Source organism: Aedes aegypti, unplaced genomic scaffold, assembly GCF_002204515.2.
Source record: "Aedes aegypti strain LVP_AGWG unplaced genomic scaffold, AaegL5.0 Primary Assembly AGWG_AaegL5_hic_scaff_1753_PBJ_arrow, whole genome shotgun sequence".
NCBI lineage: Eukaryota > Metazoa > Arthropoda > Insecta > Diptera > Culicidae > Aedes > Aedes aegypti.
In genome coordinates, this window is record NW_018735216.1 from 34,077 (window position 1) to 48,668 (window position 14,592).

The 14,592-nt window shown below is 46.5% G+C and overlaps 3 protein-coding genes and 1 pseudogene across 3 annotated transcripts; 3 read left to right on the forward strand and 1 right to left on the reverse strand.

The window, feature by feature from the left end:
* Nucleotides 1–715: 715 nt before the first annotated feature.
* On the forward strand, nt 716–1,376 carry LOC110680713 (histone H3). Its single transcript, XM_021856502.1, has one exon. It carries the CDS (start codon nt 911–913, stop codon nt 1,319–1,321), a length of 411 nt encoding a protein of 136 aa, XP_021712194.1. The 5' UTR covers nt 716–910; the 3' UTR covers nt 1,322–1,376.
* Nucleotides 1,377–2,264: 888 nt separating this feature from the next.
* LOC110680719 (histone H2A-like) lies at nt 2,265–2,711 on the reverse strand. Its single transcript, XM_021856508.1, is given in 2 exon segments — nt 2,265–2,496; nt 2,498–2,711. Coding segments are annotated over 2 exon segments (375 nt in total). The 5' UTR covers nt 2,669–2,711; the 3' UTR covers nt 2,265–2,292.
* Nucleotides 2,712–7,044: 4,333 nt separating this feature from the next.
* On the forward strand, nt 7,045–7,716 carry LOC110680709 (annotated as a pseudogene).
* A 1,341-nt stretch (nt 7,717–9,057) lies between these two features.
* Nucleotides 9,058–10,334, forward strand: LOC110680710 (histone H1B-like). The gene has a single exon (XM_021856498.1). The coding sequence runs from the start codon at nt 9,789–9,791 to the stop codon at nt 10,332–10,334; it is 546 nt and encodes a 181-aa protein (XP_021712190.1). The 5' UTR covers nt 9,058–9,788.
* Nucleotides 10,335–14,592: the final 4,258 nt, after the last annotated feature.

A 14,592-nucleotide genomic window follows, 5' to 3' on the forward strand; every position in this document is an offset into this window, starting at 1 on the left:
ACACACTCGTCGCCTTGAGTCCAGCCGCCTTCATTTCATCGATGATGGCCTCCGGGGTGAACTCCGGCAGCCCTCGGACGAGTACTTTGAACGGCTTGCTACCGGGGGCATCGTGGGTGTAGAATTCCACCCCTTTTGCCTTCAGCAGCTTGCCGGCCTTGTCGTAATCGGCGCCGGAGGCGCACATGATCTTAGTGCCGGTATGGCACAGCTTGAACAGTGGCCGGATGTTGTTGGCCGCTAGCTCGGATCGCAGCGCCGAGAGGTCCTTCGACGCCGTGAAGAGGGGGGGAACCTTCGCGCCCGGGGGGGCTTGGTCCACAGGCAGGGAGGCAAACTTGTTATTTGCCAGCAACCTGCTGTATGCCGCCGGGTTGGCATCTTCATTCCTGGCTCGTTTTGGCGCGCTGGTCTGCCCGCTGTCGGCCAGCGGGGCGGGGGTCGAGGCGGAGTCCGCCTTTTGCTTCCGATTGCGACCCATCGCTATGGGCCGCGGTTGCTCTGCTTCGACTAGCAGAGATGCTTTCTGGCTAGCCACCCCTAGGAGGTAGGTTAGCGCCGGAGAGCAGTCGCGGGAGCGGGAAATCGCGAAAAAAAGAGTGCACTTCGCACACGCACGGAAGAGAATTCGAACTTGTCTCGCAACTCAAAAAGACACGCAACCGTTCACAACGGCAGTTCGATTCGGAATGATGGCTGCGCCAAACACTAGCGGCCACTTTTATACCCACTCGAGGGTTGAGTTCTTCTTTCCTCTCTTGCTTTTTCTATTCTTCCGTGGCTTCCGATTGGTTGCCTGCATCGATATGAGCATATAAAAGAGGACTGCCTGGTTTTTTGACCCTCATTCTGTCGCTGCGTTTCAACTGATCCGTTTGGATTGAAAGCAAATTAATCATCATCTAACACAATGGCCCGTACCAAGCAGACTGCTCGTAAGTCTACTGGAGGAAAAGCTCCTCGCAAGCAGCTGGCTACCAAAGCCGCTCGCAAGAGCGCCCCAGCCACCGGAGGTGTCAAGAAGCCTCACCGTTATCGGCCAGGAACCGTTGCTCTGCGTGAAATCCGTCGCTACCAAAAGTCGACTGAGCTGCTGATCCGCAAGCTGCCATTCCAGCGTCTGGTTCGTGAGATCGCCCAGGACTTCAAGACCGATCTGCGCTTCCAGAGCTCGGCTGTCATGGCCCTGCAGGAAGCGAGCGAGGCCTATCTGGTCGGTCTTTTCGAAGATACCAACCTTTGCGCCATCCACGCCAAGCGTGTCACCATTATGCCCAAGGACATCCAGCTGGCTCGCCGTATCCGTGGAGAACGCGCTTAAATTCGGTCTGCATTATAGTTGCCATTCTCAACAAAACGGCCCTTTTCAGGGCCACTAGAGCATTCCCTAAAGAGTTGTGTGAGCAATTTTCCCTTCAGTGTACCTAAAACTGTTTGTTCCCCTGGGGGAACGATTACTTCCTAAAGCCCCTTGACCTTCCTCCTACCACCGAACGATCATACTCTCAACACTGATGAGGGAGGTACGTCAACCAACCGACAACTCGAGTTGTCCCTTCATGCTTCGCTTTGCACACACTTTTGAATGTGCATCTCCAGCGCGGACTTCATTCTCTGGTACCGGCCGTATGTTTCCCTTCTTCTTATGCTCTTTTCCGGATGCAGAAGCTTCCCAGCTCGCCTCCCCTTGTTGCTACAACTAGACAACTCGAACATCCAACATTGAAAGTTTGACCGTATGATTGAAACGTAATCTTTGGCTTGTTTACTTTGAAACACCACCCCTATGATAGTTATAATTGATAATTGTGGGGTTTGGAATTGATTGATTCCTTTAATATTAGGAGCTCCTGATATAGCCTTTCCTCGAATAAATAATATAAGTTTTTTTAAATTACTACCTGCTTCATCAACTCTTCTATTGTCAAGCAGTAGATAGTAGAAAATGGGGCAGGAACTGGATGAACAGTTTTACCCTCCTCTCTCTTCAGGAACAGCTCACGCAGGGCTGGCTGTTTCAATGTTTTATGTTTCTGTTTCGGCAAATTGAACTCCAAAAATCGAAAGTTCGAGGTATCCCGAACAGAACATTTAAGAAGCCCAAACGTTTCCCCCCGCGGAATCTAGGAATTGATTCAGAAATGGTCATAATATGGCCGATATCTCTTCATCGATCCTCTCTGTGGCTAAATTAGATAAATCTGCAATATTTCAACAACAACTCTCTAGCGGTGGACTGGATATTGTCGTCCTGAAAAGGACGGTTTTTTGGTTTGATGCACGCAGTGTAACTTATGCCTTCTTTTCGGTTTTCTTCGGCAGCAAGACAGCCTGAATGTTGGGCAGAACACCACCTTGGGCGATGGTAACACCGGACAGCAGCTTGTTCAATTCTTCGTCGTTGCGGATGGCCAACTGCAGATGACGGGGAATGATTCTGGTCTTCTTGTTGTCACGGGCAGCGTTTCCTGCCAATTCGAGCACTTCAGCGGCCAGAATATTCCATAACGGCAGCCAAGTAGACTGGAGCGCCGGCACCGACACGCTCGGCATAGTTGCCCTTCCGGAGCAGACGGTGAATACGACCGACTGGGAACTGCAATCCAGCGCGGTTGGAACGGGACTTTGCCTTTCCCTTAACTTTGCCTCCTTTGCCGCGGCCAGACATTTTGTGGTTGAGTTTGAGTGGACTTGAGAAACAAACGTTCACGAAGCGTTTTTTTTTTTTCAACGTTAAATTCATTTTATTTATAATTATTTGATAGTTACAATGCTTCTACATTTCGAGTGTTTTTTACTTGGGGTACTTCATCTCTTCTTCTCTGGTCAATGGTTTACATTGTTTTTTTCAAATTGATAATAATCCTAATTTTCCAACATGGCTCTTCAGAGCACTGGTATCTTTGAATTTGTTAATTTTAATATTCTACCTAACTACTTTTACTAAATTTAATATTCTAGGGGTTGGGGAATAAGTCCCTGATGGCCGGCTGGGCCAGATGCACGGCAGGAAGCTCTGAACCTATTGATGGACTCACCGAGCGATGCACTAAGTGGTTTGGACGTCAGCCAGACGGTGGACCTCAGATGTTTCGAGTTCTTGATGGAGTGTTCAAGATCATGCGAAGGAACTTGTTTTGTGTTCGCTGAAGCTTGAGATGGTGAGATTTTGCGCAACTCTCCCAGACCGGCATGCCGTACTCAATTACTGGACGGATGATTTGCTTGTAGACAGCAAGCTTATTCTTCAAGGACAGAGTTGATTTCCTGTTTATCAGAGGGTACAAACATCGCAGTAGGACGTTGCATTTTGTAACAGTTTTGTCAATCTGTTTGTCTGAAGATAAGCTTGCTGTCTAGTGTCAAGCCAAGATATTCTGCTTCGTCAGACCATTCCGCTACTGACCCATTGAGGATGATTTTAACAGTCCTCAGCCGGAACAAGTCTGGGGGATTTTGAATATGGGAATAGGATGACCTGGGTCTTCGCTGCGTTTACACAAATCTTCCAGCTGGTGAGGTAGTTGGTTAGAACATTCAGGCCTCGTTGGAGTTTGGATGTCAACGTTCGGGTAACCCTGCCACTATAGACGACTGACGTGTCGTCGGCGAACAGCGATAAGGTTCCGCCTTCTGGTAGTGGAGGGATATCGGAGGTGAAGAGGTTGAACAGCAGTGTCCAAGTATGCTTCCCTGTGGAACACCAGCAGGGATTTCTTGAGGTGAAGCGTTGACTCCATTAATTGAGACCTGGAATGTCCTGTTTGTCAGATAGTTCTGGATTATTTTCACCAAGAAGCTGGGAAGATTGTATTGGTGCAACTTGTACACCAGGCCATCATGCCAGACGTTGTCGAATGCTTTTCAACATCGAGCAACGCCATAGCAGATGATTTGGATAAAGACTTGTTCCGTCTGAGGACGTTAGCTACTCGGGTCAGTTGGTGCACGGTGGGATCGTCCGCGTCGGAAACCAAACTGTTCCTCGGGTAAGATGTTATTTTCTTCGGCAGATGATAAAAGCCGACGTAGATTGATTTTTCAAAGAGTTTTGATAACCCCGAGAGAAGGCTGATGGGGACGATAACTTTTTGGAGAGGAAGGATCTTTCCCAGGTTTCCGGATGGGTATAACTTTAGCTGACTTCCACATGGAGGGGAAGTAGCTAAGTCGGAGGCACTGATTGAAAATCAGTGCCAGATGTTGGTAAAACTGTGTACTCAAGTTCTTGAGTTCTAAGTTGAGGATGTTGTCGAAACCTGGGGCCTTCATGTTCTTGGCGGTTTTGATATAGGTCGACAATTCATCAGCTGTGATCTCCAATTCCTCCGAGAAGTCATTGGGGATCAGATGAAGGTTGTTAGCATGCTGAGCAACAGCAGCTTCATGCGGACTTACAAGATTAAGCCCAAGATTATGAGAGCTGATGAAGTGCCGACCTATCTCAGCTGCCTTCTCATCAGGAGTTATCAAACGATCTACATTGCTGTCGTTGCCGAGTGGAGTCAGCGGCGGAATGGGTCTTGGCTTGGTCTTTAGTATTTTGGTTAGTTTCCAGAACGGCTTAGCGCAGTCTGGGAGAGAACGGATCTTATTCGAAACTCGCTGTTTCTGGAGGTCCAACATTCTGGACTGGATGATTTTAGTCATTCGATTAACATCGGTTTTTAACGCAGGCAGACCAGTTCTCTGATACTGCCTGCGCGTAGTGTTTCGAAGCCTGATAAGATTTTAGTGAGCCCATCTATGGTTAGAGTATTGCTTACCTGCCGTGCTGTTGGAACACACCGTTCCCTTGCCGTGGGTGATTGCTTCCTCCATGGATCGCAGCTGCTGGTCGATGTCATCTGCAGACTCGGGACGCACCAGGTAGTTTACGCTGTCGTCAACGCACTGGCTTGAATCGATCCCAGTCCGACTCGGTGGTAATTGCGTCGGGTGAGTTGGTGCCGGTGGGCCGAGGAGTCAACTTCCGCCACACCGGAAGTGGTCCGAGCTGAGTTCCCTGGAGCGTAACCGGCTGGGTGATGTTGGTCATATTGGAGATGTACAGGTCCAACGTCGCGTGAGCCCCCGGACCGGGTCAACCGGGTGGGGACTGTCCGGACTCAGGATGCTGTAGTGGCCTTCTTCCAGATCGTTGCCCCAGATGGTGCCGTTTCGATTCCGCCGAGTGTTGCCCCAAGCTTGATGTTTGGCATTGAGGTCGCCGGCGATAATGTACTGTCCCTGCCGCCGAGTTAGCTTGATGATGTCTCTTCGGAGGGTTTTTGCTGATTCCCGCCGTGGCTTGTGCGGGGCAGTATGCCACAATCAGGGTTATGTCGCCGACGGAGGTGGAGATTTCCACTCCAACGGCTTCGATTATCTTGAGCTGGAGACTCGGCAGCAGGCGACAGTTAATGTTTCGACGCAGACAGCGATGGCAACTCCACCCCCCCTGGAGTTCGTCCGATCTAGTCGAATGATGCGGAAACCCGGAATGAACCACTTACCTCGGGCTTGAGGTTGCGTCTCCGTAATAAGCGCCACATCAACCTCCTTTTCCCTCAAGGAAGCTGCGCAGCTCGATTATTTTGTTCGGTAGTGAACAAGCATTCCCAGTTGACCAGTTTTACCCTAGTAGCCATTTTCAATGACGAAAAAGGCCCAGAGTGTAGATCTGGTCGAAACCGGGATTTGCAGCTTCGCAGGCGAGCCACAAGATCGCTGAATATCGGTGCGAGTTGCTCCGATGAGTAGAGGGGGGCAGCATCCTCAGGGGGGAGAGGTGTGTTGTCCTGACGACGAAAACCAGGGGGAAGGTTGATGCCATTGGTTGATGGGCGGGGCCTGGGAGCACTGGGCCTTTGCTTGGGACGGATGCTGCAGCCGCGACCAGTCGTTGTTGTGGGTTGAAGCGGTGGAAGCACCGAATTGATCGCTGAGGCTTCGGGATTTGGGGAAAATGAGCACTGGTTAGCGGCGGAGGTGCCACTGTTTTCCTCGGTTGGTTTTTGGTGGAGGCCCGTTGCCGAATCACCAGGAATTCAGCACGCTTCGGGCAGTTCTTGTCGGTTGCCCGGTGCTTCTCGCCACAATTCCGCACATTTGGGTTGGGATTCTTCCATTTGGTCGCAGGCTTCGTCTGATGGTTTCCACCACACGTCGAGCAACGGGAGGCCATCGAGCAAATTTCTGGTACCGTGGCCGAAGCGCAAGCAGTTCATGCATTGCGTTACCTCACGGTGCACTGGTTTGTACTTTTGCCATTCGACCACGGTACTGTTGATGATCTTGATGCTCGCAGGTCTTGAGTGTTAGTGGAACCGTGCTCCAAGTGGACCAGATAGAGCTGGTCACGGTATTTGCGGGTCCTGTCGTGACGCGCGATCTTGTCCACCTTTACCGGCTTCAGGTCGTGGAATTCCAGTTCCTCAACGAGTTCGTCCACCGCCATGTCGTCGAGTCCACGTAGCAGTACCTTCAAGGGCTTGGTACCAGGCATATCGTGGGTGAAGAACTCCCACTTCCGCTTGTGGAGGAAGTCCTTCCGCGTTGTCGAAAGACTCCTTCGACTCGAGCATGAGCTTGACACCCTCACTGCACAGGCGAAACGAGCCACGAAAGTACCCGTTTCTGATGCAGTCGCGAATTGAGGCACGCAGGTTCGGTGGATCTCCCTTCACAAAAATTGGCGGACACTTGCACTTCCGCTCTTGTTCCGGTTGCGACGCACTGTTTGCTTCGGTTTCCTCTTCTTAACCGCCACCGGGGAATTGCCGGCATCGCCGTCCGTCAACACCGAGTACATGTTGTTCGCGAACTTTTCGGAGCCACTGTGTCGCTCGTGTTGCCACTCGCGGGACGCTTCTCACTTCCTTACAACGCATTTCACTGCCACTCGCGGACCGACTCGAAATTACACTCGCGGCTACGCCAGCCGCTGTGTCACCCATCGCGGGACCAGGGGAAAATCTCTCCAACTCTTTTCACACTCTTTACTCGCTATCTCGCTTTTATAAGTATACGCACGTCCGTACTTTGTCCGCTATCGGATACTGAATGTGTCACGAAGCGTACGTAAGCGGGTACTGATGGTGATTTCACCGATGAGGGTATCTTTTATACATGCGTAGCACTGGCGCTGCACTCATACTAGGATGGTGCGAACGAAATGGATGAAGTAGCAAACGAAGCGAAGGGGGGCGGAACAGCGCTCACATTCTACGGGTATAAAGAGAGAACCGACTGGTTCGGTCGGGCATCAGTTTCAGTTTCGTTTGGAATCTAAAACACGTTAGCAGCACGATGGCACCGAAACCAGCGGAAAGGCCGCGAAGAAATCCGGCAAGGGCCAGAAGAACATTGTCAAGGGCGATAAGAAGAAGAAGAAGAGCGGCAGGAAGGAAAGCTACGCCATCTACATCTACAAGGTGTTGAAGCAAGTTCACCCGACACTGGCGTTTCGTCGAAAGCCATGAGCATCATGAACAGCTTCGTCAACGACATCTTTGGAGCGTATTGCCGCCGAAGCCTCCCCGCCTGGCCCACTACAACAAAGCGTTCGACGATCACATCCCGCGAAATCCAAACCGCCGTCGGCTTCTGCTCCCGGGAGAGTTGGCCAAGCACGCGTTTCGGAAGGCACCAAGGCCGTCACCAAGTACACCAGCTCCAAGTAAATGACGACCGACACTGCGTTCAATCACACCAAACCAAAAGGCCCTTTTCAGGGCCACTATTTCAATCCCGAAAAAGAGTTGATTTTGAAAATTGACACTAGACTGTTTTATCACACTATTGAACCGATGAGGTAGTGTCACGCGGTGACTTCATACGTGACAACACCCCCCTCTCTTATCAGTTTGAATTTATTCAATTCATTTTATTTATTCGATGTTATCAGTTTCAGTATTGATTAATTATAACGATTACAGTTGCAGAGATTGGATCCCCATTCAGCTGCGTAATAAATAATAGGAACTTAATTGTTAAGCAGTATAGGGAAAAATCTGTTCACAAAAAACCCTAGATCTAAGTTTTTCCATCCGTTTGAATTTAAAACAAGAAGATCCACTTCGTACGTTCAAATTTCTGCTGATTGCAAAAAAATGTTGTACCTTAACCACACTTTCATTCACTTAAGCAGAACGTTTTAAAGTTCAATATTTATGCTGATTGCCATGTTGCACCTTAACAACTTCATTTTTGCTATCGGTTTGTGCTGCATGTTAGTAGTAGTTTAGACAATTTTGACATCATAGACTAGCTAGCTAGGCAGGCATGATGACAAGTTTCGTGGTTTCGTTCGTTCTTCTGCTCACGTATTGGAAGAAGCTCATTATGTTTTCTAGCGTCCCATTACAAACGATCTCGTAAGGCATCCCAGCAGTTCAGGCTATCATAATAACGTTTATCGAACACAGTTGATGCAAATGGTATCGATCGGATAATCTCGATAATGCCATCAATCAGTTCCCATTGATGGGGCCCATTCACATAGTTCATGGGTGGGTGGTGTGTCTTCGAGATGTAACGGGTCAAACGAAATTGGGAAAACATTCTTATACACAATGGGTGGTGGGCGCGTTGCAAATGGTCATTGTTGGCGTTATGAAGTTTGCGAATGATGGTGACATGACACGTTGTGTGGTTGCCATTCGGCTTCCTGGCTCGGGTGTTGCTCAGTACTAGCACGGACAGACACGTTGAACAGCCCCTGAGGGCACTGTACACAAAAATATATCTCGATCGGGGGGAGTGTAGGGTGCAGTTTCTACACCGGGAACACGTGCCGTGGGGCATGTTAGGGACTTCCGAGAACAATTTGTCGCGAATTCAGCGCGACATGTCCGGTACTACTGCCGCCAGAAGAGATTGTATGGAATGTTCATTCGATGCAACTGCAGCTAGCAAAACCGATGCCTATTCGGGCAGATTTCGCACTAGCTCATTTGCAGATTCCACCGCAGGGAGGGTGCTTGCTTTGCTTGCTTGCTTCTTGAAGTAAAACATTCTCAGATAAGCTAGATCCATAGTAGCACGTGCACTGTCCTTTTCCAATGCAGTTGCCGCCGATGGCTGAGGCAATGCCAGCAATTTGCACACATTCGACCAACCAACAGTGCACAGGTGGAAGGTGATTAGTGTTTGGTGACATTGTTTTCCGGACAAAATGGCACAAACTTGTGTGACTGACGTCATAGTCGAGCCCAAGTTTTCGGTATGTTTGATGAAAAACATCAAATTAACATTGTTCAAAGTTTACTAAAACCAAACGCGTAACATCGCTCGTCGGCACTGGGAATGACTTTGTTTGAGGCTCATTAGGGGCCATTAGACACCGGCATACTGGCTATACCCGCATGTCACCGCAAAGAGCAACCATTCATGTTGCCAAATTCACCACCGCCGTGCAGGGTGGTATTGTTTCAATAGTTACTATTGATTGTTTTATCGAGCAAAGCCACACCATATGGCGCACGGGTGCTGTAAAGACATGTCTCAGCGGTGCTTCTCGCGAAACCGGCCCGATGTGGCGATGACGGGCTGCTAGCGAGACTCATGCACTCACCAAACGGACATACTAGACAGGCAAATACTTAGTGCGATTACCGGAAAAATGCGTTTTAAAAAGGTGTTACCAAAAATATGTACAATATTTCGCGAACAGTCATCCAGTGGACGACCATGTCTGCATCCCTAACACAGACGACGAAATCGAACACCGCACTGTTGCCAGAATTTCCGTCATTCATTCGTTTACTATCGCCATCGTGTGAGTGTTACTCTAGCTACCTATCGAGATGTCTGAAGTTGCCACTGAAGCCGCTGCCGCAGCCCCGGCTGCCTCGCCAGCCAAGACCAAGAAGCCAAGGGCCCCCAAGGGACAGGGCAAGCCGAAGAAGCCGTCGACCCACCCCCCAGTCAACGACATGGTTGTTGCTGCCATCAAAACCTTGAAGGAACGCAACGGATCGTCCCTGCAGGCCATCAAGAAGTACATCGCCGCCAACTACAAATGCGATGTCGCCAAGCTTGCCCCATTCCTCAAGAAGGCCTTGAAGAATGGCGTCGAGAAGGGCAAGTTCGTCCAAACCAAGGGCACCGGCGCTTCCGGTTCGTTCAAGCTGAAGGCTGAAGCTAAGAAGGCCGCCAGTGAGAAGAAACCGAAGAAGGCCGGCGAGAAGAAGGCCAAGAAGGCTACCGGAGAGAAGAAGAAGGCCACCAAGAAACCAGCTGGGGAGAAGAAGGCCAAGAAGCCAGCCGGCGAGAAGAAAGCCAAGAGCCGGCTGCAGCCAAGAAAGCCAAAGCTGCTGGTGCCAAGGCTGCCAAAAAGGCCGGTGGTGTGAAGAAGGCTGCTGCTCCGAAGCAGAAGGCCACCAAACCTTCCAAGACCGCCGCCAAGAAGCCCAAGACCCCAAAACCGAAGAAGGCTGCCCCAGCCAAGAAAGCTGCCGCGAAGAAGACCGCTGCCAAAGAAGTAAATTTGGGACAGCAACCGTACTGTTGTAAAACAGTATCTAACATCCAATCAGTCCTTTTCAGGACTACCATCCAAGTTTAGAACAAAGAGTTGTGCACAGTCAATGATATTCCATTTCCATTTATTTTCCAGAGGGAAATAAATCCCCCGAAAAGTTACGGTGCACTTTGCACTGAATGGCGAATTCTTCCCGAACCCTTTCGCAAATCAATAAAATTGGCCAATCATGCACCCCTTTCTTCTGCCAGCAACTGTAAAGCCCGGACAGGTAGGCGAGCACTGGCTGGCACTCACTGTAGCGGTGCATCCGTACCCAAAGCAAACCTCCACTAGAGGAACAGCTTTTGATACACTCGAATGATTCAAGGATTTGAAGAATCTATCGACTTAAAGGCTCCCCCCAGATCTAAGCGACTTTTTACGGCGACAGCGACAAAAAACGTCGCGATTTCGCAGCGATTCGCGTCGTGTCAGTCAAGATGGTTTCCATAGAAGAGTGCTTGCAGCGACACAACAACGAAATCGTGTCGCTGTCGCGTAAAAAGTTCGCGTAGTTTTGGGGAGCCTTATTTAAATCGGGTTGGAGATTCGTAAGCGTGCCTTGTGAAACCAAAACATGTTTTCGCGGCAACCTGGAATCGAACCAAGGACCTTGCGATCGATAGGCCCGTGCGTTTTTAATACACTCAGGCAAATGGACTATCGAAATACATTGGATGCACTTATGAAAATTCGCCACAATAAATCGGGTTGAAATTCATAGCTTTTGCCTTAATGAAACCAAACATTGGCAACAAAAAATGTTTCTCGCAGCAACCTGGAATCGAACAAGGACCTTGCGATCGTTTAGGTCTGTGCGTACACCACGCGCCTACCGACGCCTGGATGTGAGTTGAATGCTAAAACGAAACATAAAGCGTTCGTATGTCAAAATGCAAATGTATGCATTTCGATAGTCTAGTTCACAGGTCCGTACGTACCGGACCTACTGGGCAGCTGAAGTTATCGACATCCCAAGTAGAGCGGTCAACAGTTTGCTGCTAATAACCAAGTAATCTTGACAGCTGATCCAGTATGAGCGAAACTGCCACTATTTTCCTTGCGGAATAATCAAATTACTCTTGTGGATGTTGCAAATTAAGTTAATTGGCAGTAAAATACTAAGCCCAGGGATTGGGCTTCTGAAATCTCAATCTTTCGGGGCCAATGGGTCGACCTTTGCTCAGTATGTTTGATTTTCGTAATCCAATGCTGTTCCACTATTCCAAAGATGAGAGCAAATCATACAGTGTAACTGATTTTAAGCGTGATTGGCGAATCGAACGCCTCACATCCCCCATCGCAGTTTGGGTACGAGAGAAAGAGAGGTGAGCACCCGCCGCCATTTGCTTTGCGTGCACCGAGAAAAATTTGCGGCTCGAAAATTTGGCCCTGAAGCTCCTGACACTCAAATTGAAACCGGTAAATTACTTCCGCCGCTGTTACTACACGTGGAGCATTTCCGTTGGAGTGAACGCGTCTTCATTATCAAAATTTTTTTGTGCTCATTCTTTGATTTATTTCGCACATGGGATTTTGCGAATGCCCTTCTTCTTCTCATTTTTCTTGGCCGGCTTCTCACTTTATTTTTTTATGTGACCATTTTGCTCACATGGCTTGTTGGGAAGTTGAACCAGACACCTTCAGCATGGGTTTGCTTTGTAGCCACCCGACTTTACCACTACACTAAGGAAGGCCTTGACTGCTTATTTATCAACATTATGCTCTTCAAGTGCGTTTAACTGCGAGTTTCAGATAATTTGGCCGATGCCAAACTCCAGATGCCAAAATAAATCAGTGTTTCATTAAATTGATGTTTCTCTAAAGTAATTAAATCTAGGGTGAATTAAAAAAAATAAAACAAACCCACACATGTAGCAGCATCTACCTTACCTATTCAATTTGTTAATCGATTAGTTAACTAATGAGAGATTAGAAACTCTTAAAATGCTGTTCCCAAGGAAATCTGGATTTATTGTGGTATGAATATTCAACAACTTAGGATTTTTTTTTGTATCCAATATGTTTGAGTGCAAAAACTTTCGGCAAGATTATTTTAGGCTAGTAAACTTTTCTTTCAAACTCTTGAGTCAAAAAGTTAGAGCCAAGCTCAAAAAATCAAACAACATTGTTTGGTACTACATTGCTAATTATTGAGAAAAGTGAAACCTTTTTAAGAAGTTAGTACCGTAAAATGGGGTGTTAAGGACTCGTGGGTTTTAAGGGATTGAACTTCTCCATCAAGTTTGAAAAGTCACAAAAACGTCGGAAGTCGATATATCAGTCATCTGAAATGCTTGCTTTGTTCGGAGGATTGTGAGCTGCATTATGTGATCGGGGATATCTATTAATATTAGGTATTGTGGAGTCTAGATATTGAAAACGATTCAAACCATTTTTGAAAGAATTTTTATTGGCAAAAAAGATTTAACTACAAAACAATGAAACAATATTAACAAAACTATGTGAGTAACCCAGAACATAAGTATATTTAATTGAGATCACAACGCAGACAAAAGCTTTTGAAAATGTTATCTAGATTTCGCCTTTTAATATTTCTTATGGAAAAAGTTTCTTTTTGAAAGTTAGCGGGGTGTTAGGGGATTATCTTTTCTACTACTTTTTCCAAGTTACAAAACTCGTTCGATTTATGCCGATATATGTTCCATTATACTTTAGGCTTGTTCCGTGAAGTAACACTGCATTGTAAAGGTTAAGGGGACTATTTTGTTTGTTACTGAATATTACTAAAATGTCTAGCCCTGAAAATATGGGATTTTTTTTTTTTTTTTTTTTTTTTTCTCAGAGGCACCCGAGTTGCGCGAAGAGTGAAACCAAATCTACCTATCGAACTGTCAAACTGTCTACCTATCGAGCAGACCAGCAAAACAAATAGGGGCTATTTTCGAAGACGAAGGAGAACAATCATTCAAAGAAGCAAATGCAAATATATAGGTTATGATCCTGTTGCATTCAAGTATCAAAACCAATTCAAGACAATTTCAATATCGAGTTAGGGAGAGTTAACTGTACCGTCAAGCTACCATTCACCGTGCATTTAAGAAAAATTTGCACTTCAAAAAAATATAAAACTATTCCAAATAATTTGAAGCGTACTAGAATACCACTACGTAGCGGGCAATTATATAATAATTCAGGGAAAAATCTAAAACTAGTGATGCATAACAAAAAATTAGTCAAAAATTATGTTTGAAAATGTCATGTTAAGGTCGCCTCGTACCGTTCTATGTGTCACCATTTACCGTGCGTATAGTTTTCGTCATGATTTGATTTTGTATCTTGAAGAAACGTTGTTAATGGAGCAACTATGTTGCTAGTAGTGTGCGCATTCATTTTTAAGAGTATTCAAATCTTCATTTACAATAAAAACTATACAAAGTTTAAAAATTGGCTAAATTATTATTTTTTAATTAAAATCGTTATAGGAGGTTTGACTGTATTGTCCAAACCATTCCATATTCACTTAAATTCTAAATATGAAGTAGTTTAATGACGACATAACAATAAATCTAATATTATCGCATAATTTCATGCCTTTTACACTATACACGGTAATAGGATCCATATATATTGAAAAGGATCCATTCACCGTGCATTTGGGTTTCGACTGAAACACAATAAAAATTCTAATTTGCATTAAATCTCATTGCTCATACGATGAAATACATCTTACTAATAATATCCACAGTGAAAACTTGTTGAAATTTTGAAAAATTTCATACTCTATCGTTAAAATAAAAAATGTGATTTTTTGGCGTTTCTACTAAGATTGTTGCAATATCTCGTTATCAAACAGAATTCACATGATTTTGTCTACATAAACTAGGTTTTTCAAAATTATTTGTGGCAAAAACTAGTTCGTTTCATCAGTTTTATCTTATTTTGCTGACCAAAGAATGATTTGTGAAAATTGTATGAATATTCTGTAGGAATTTGTATATGTGCACGGTGAATGGAGGCCGCACGGTGACTGGTGACTTAACGGTATATAGGTTATGATCCTGTTGCATTTAAGTCTCAAAAACAATTCAAGACAATTTTACGAAGTATTGACAGTTTCCAGA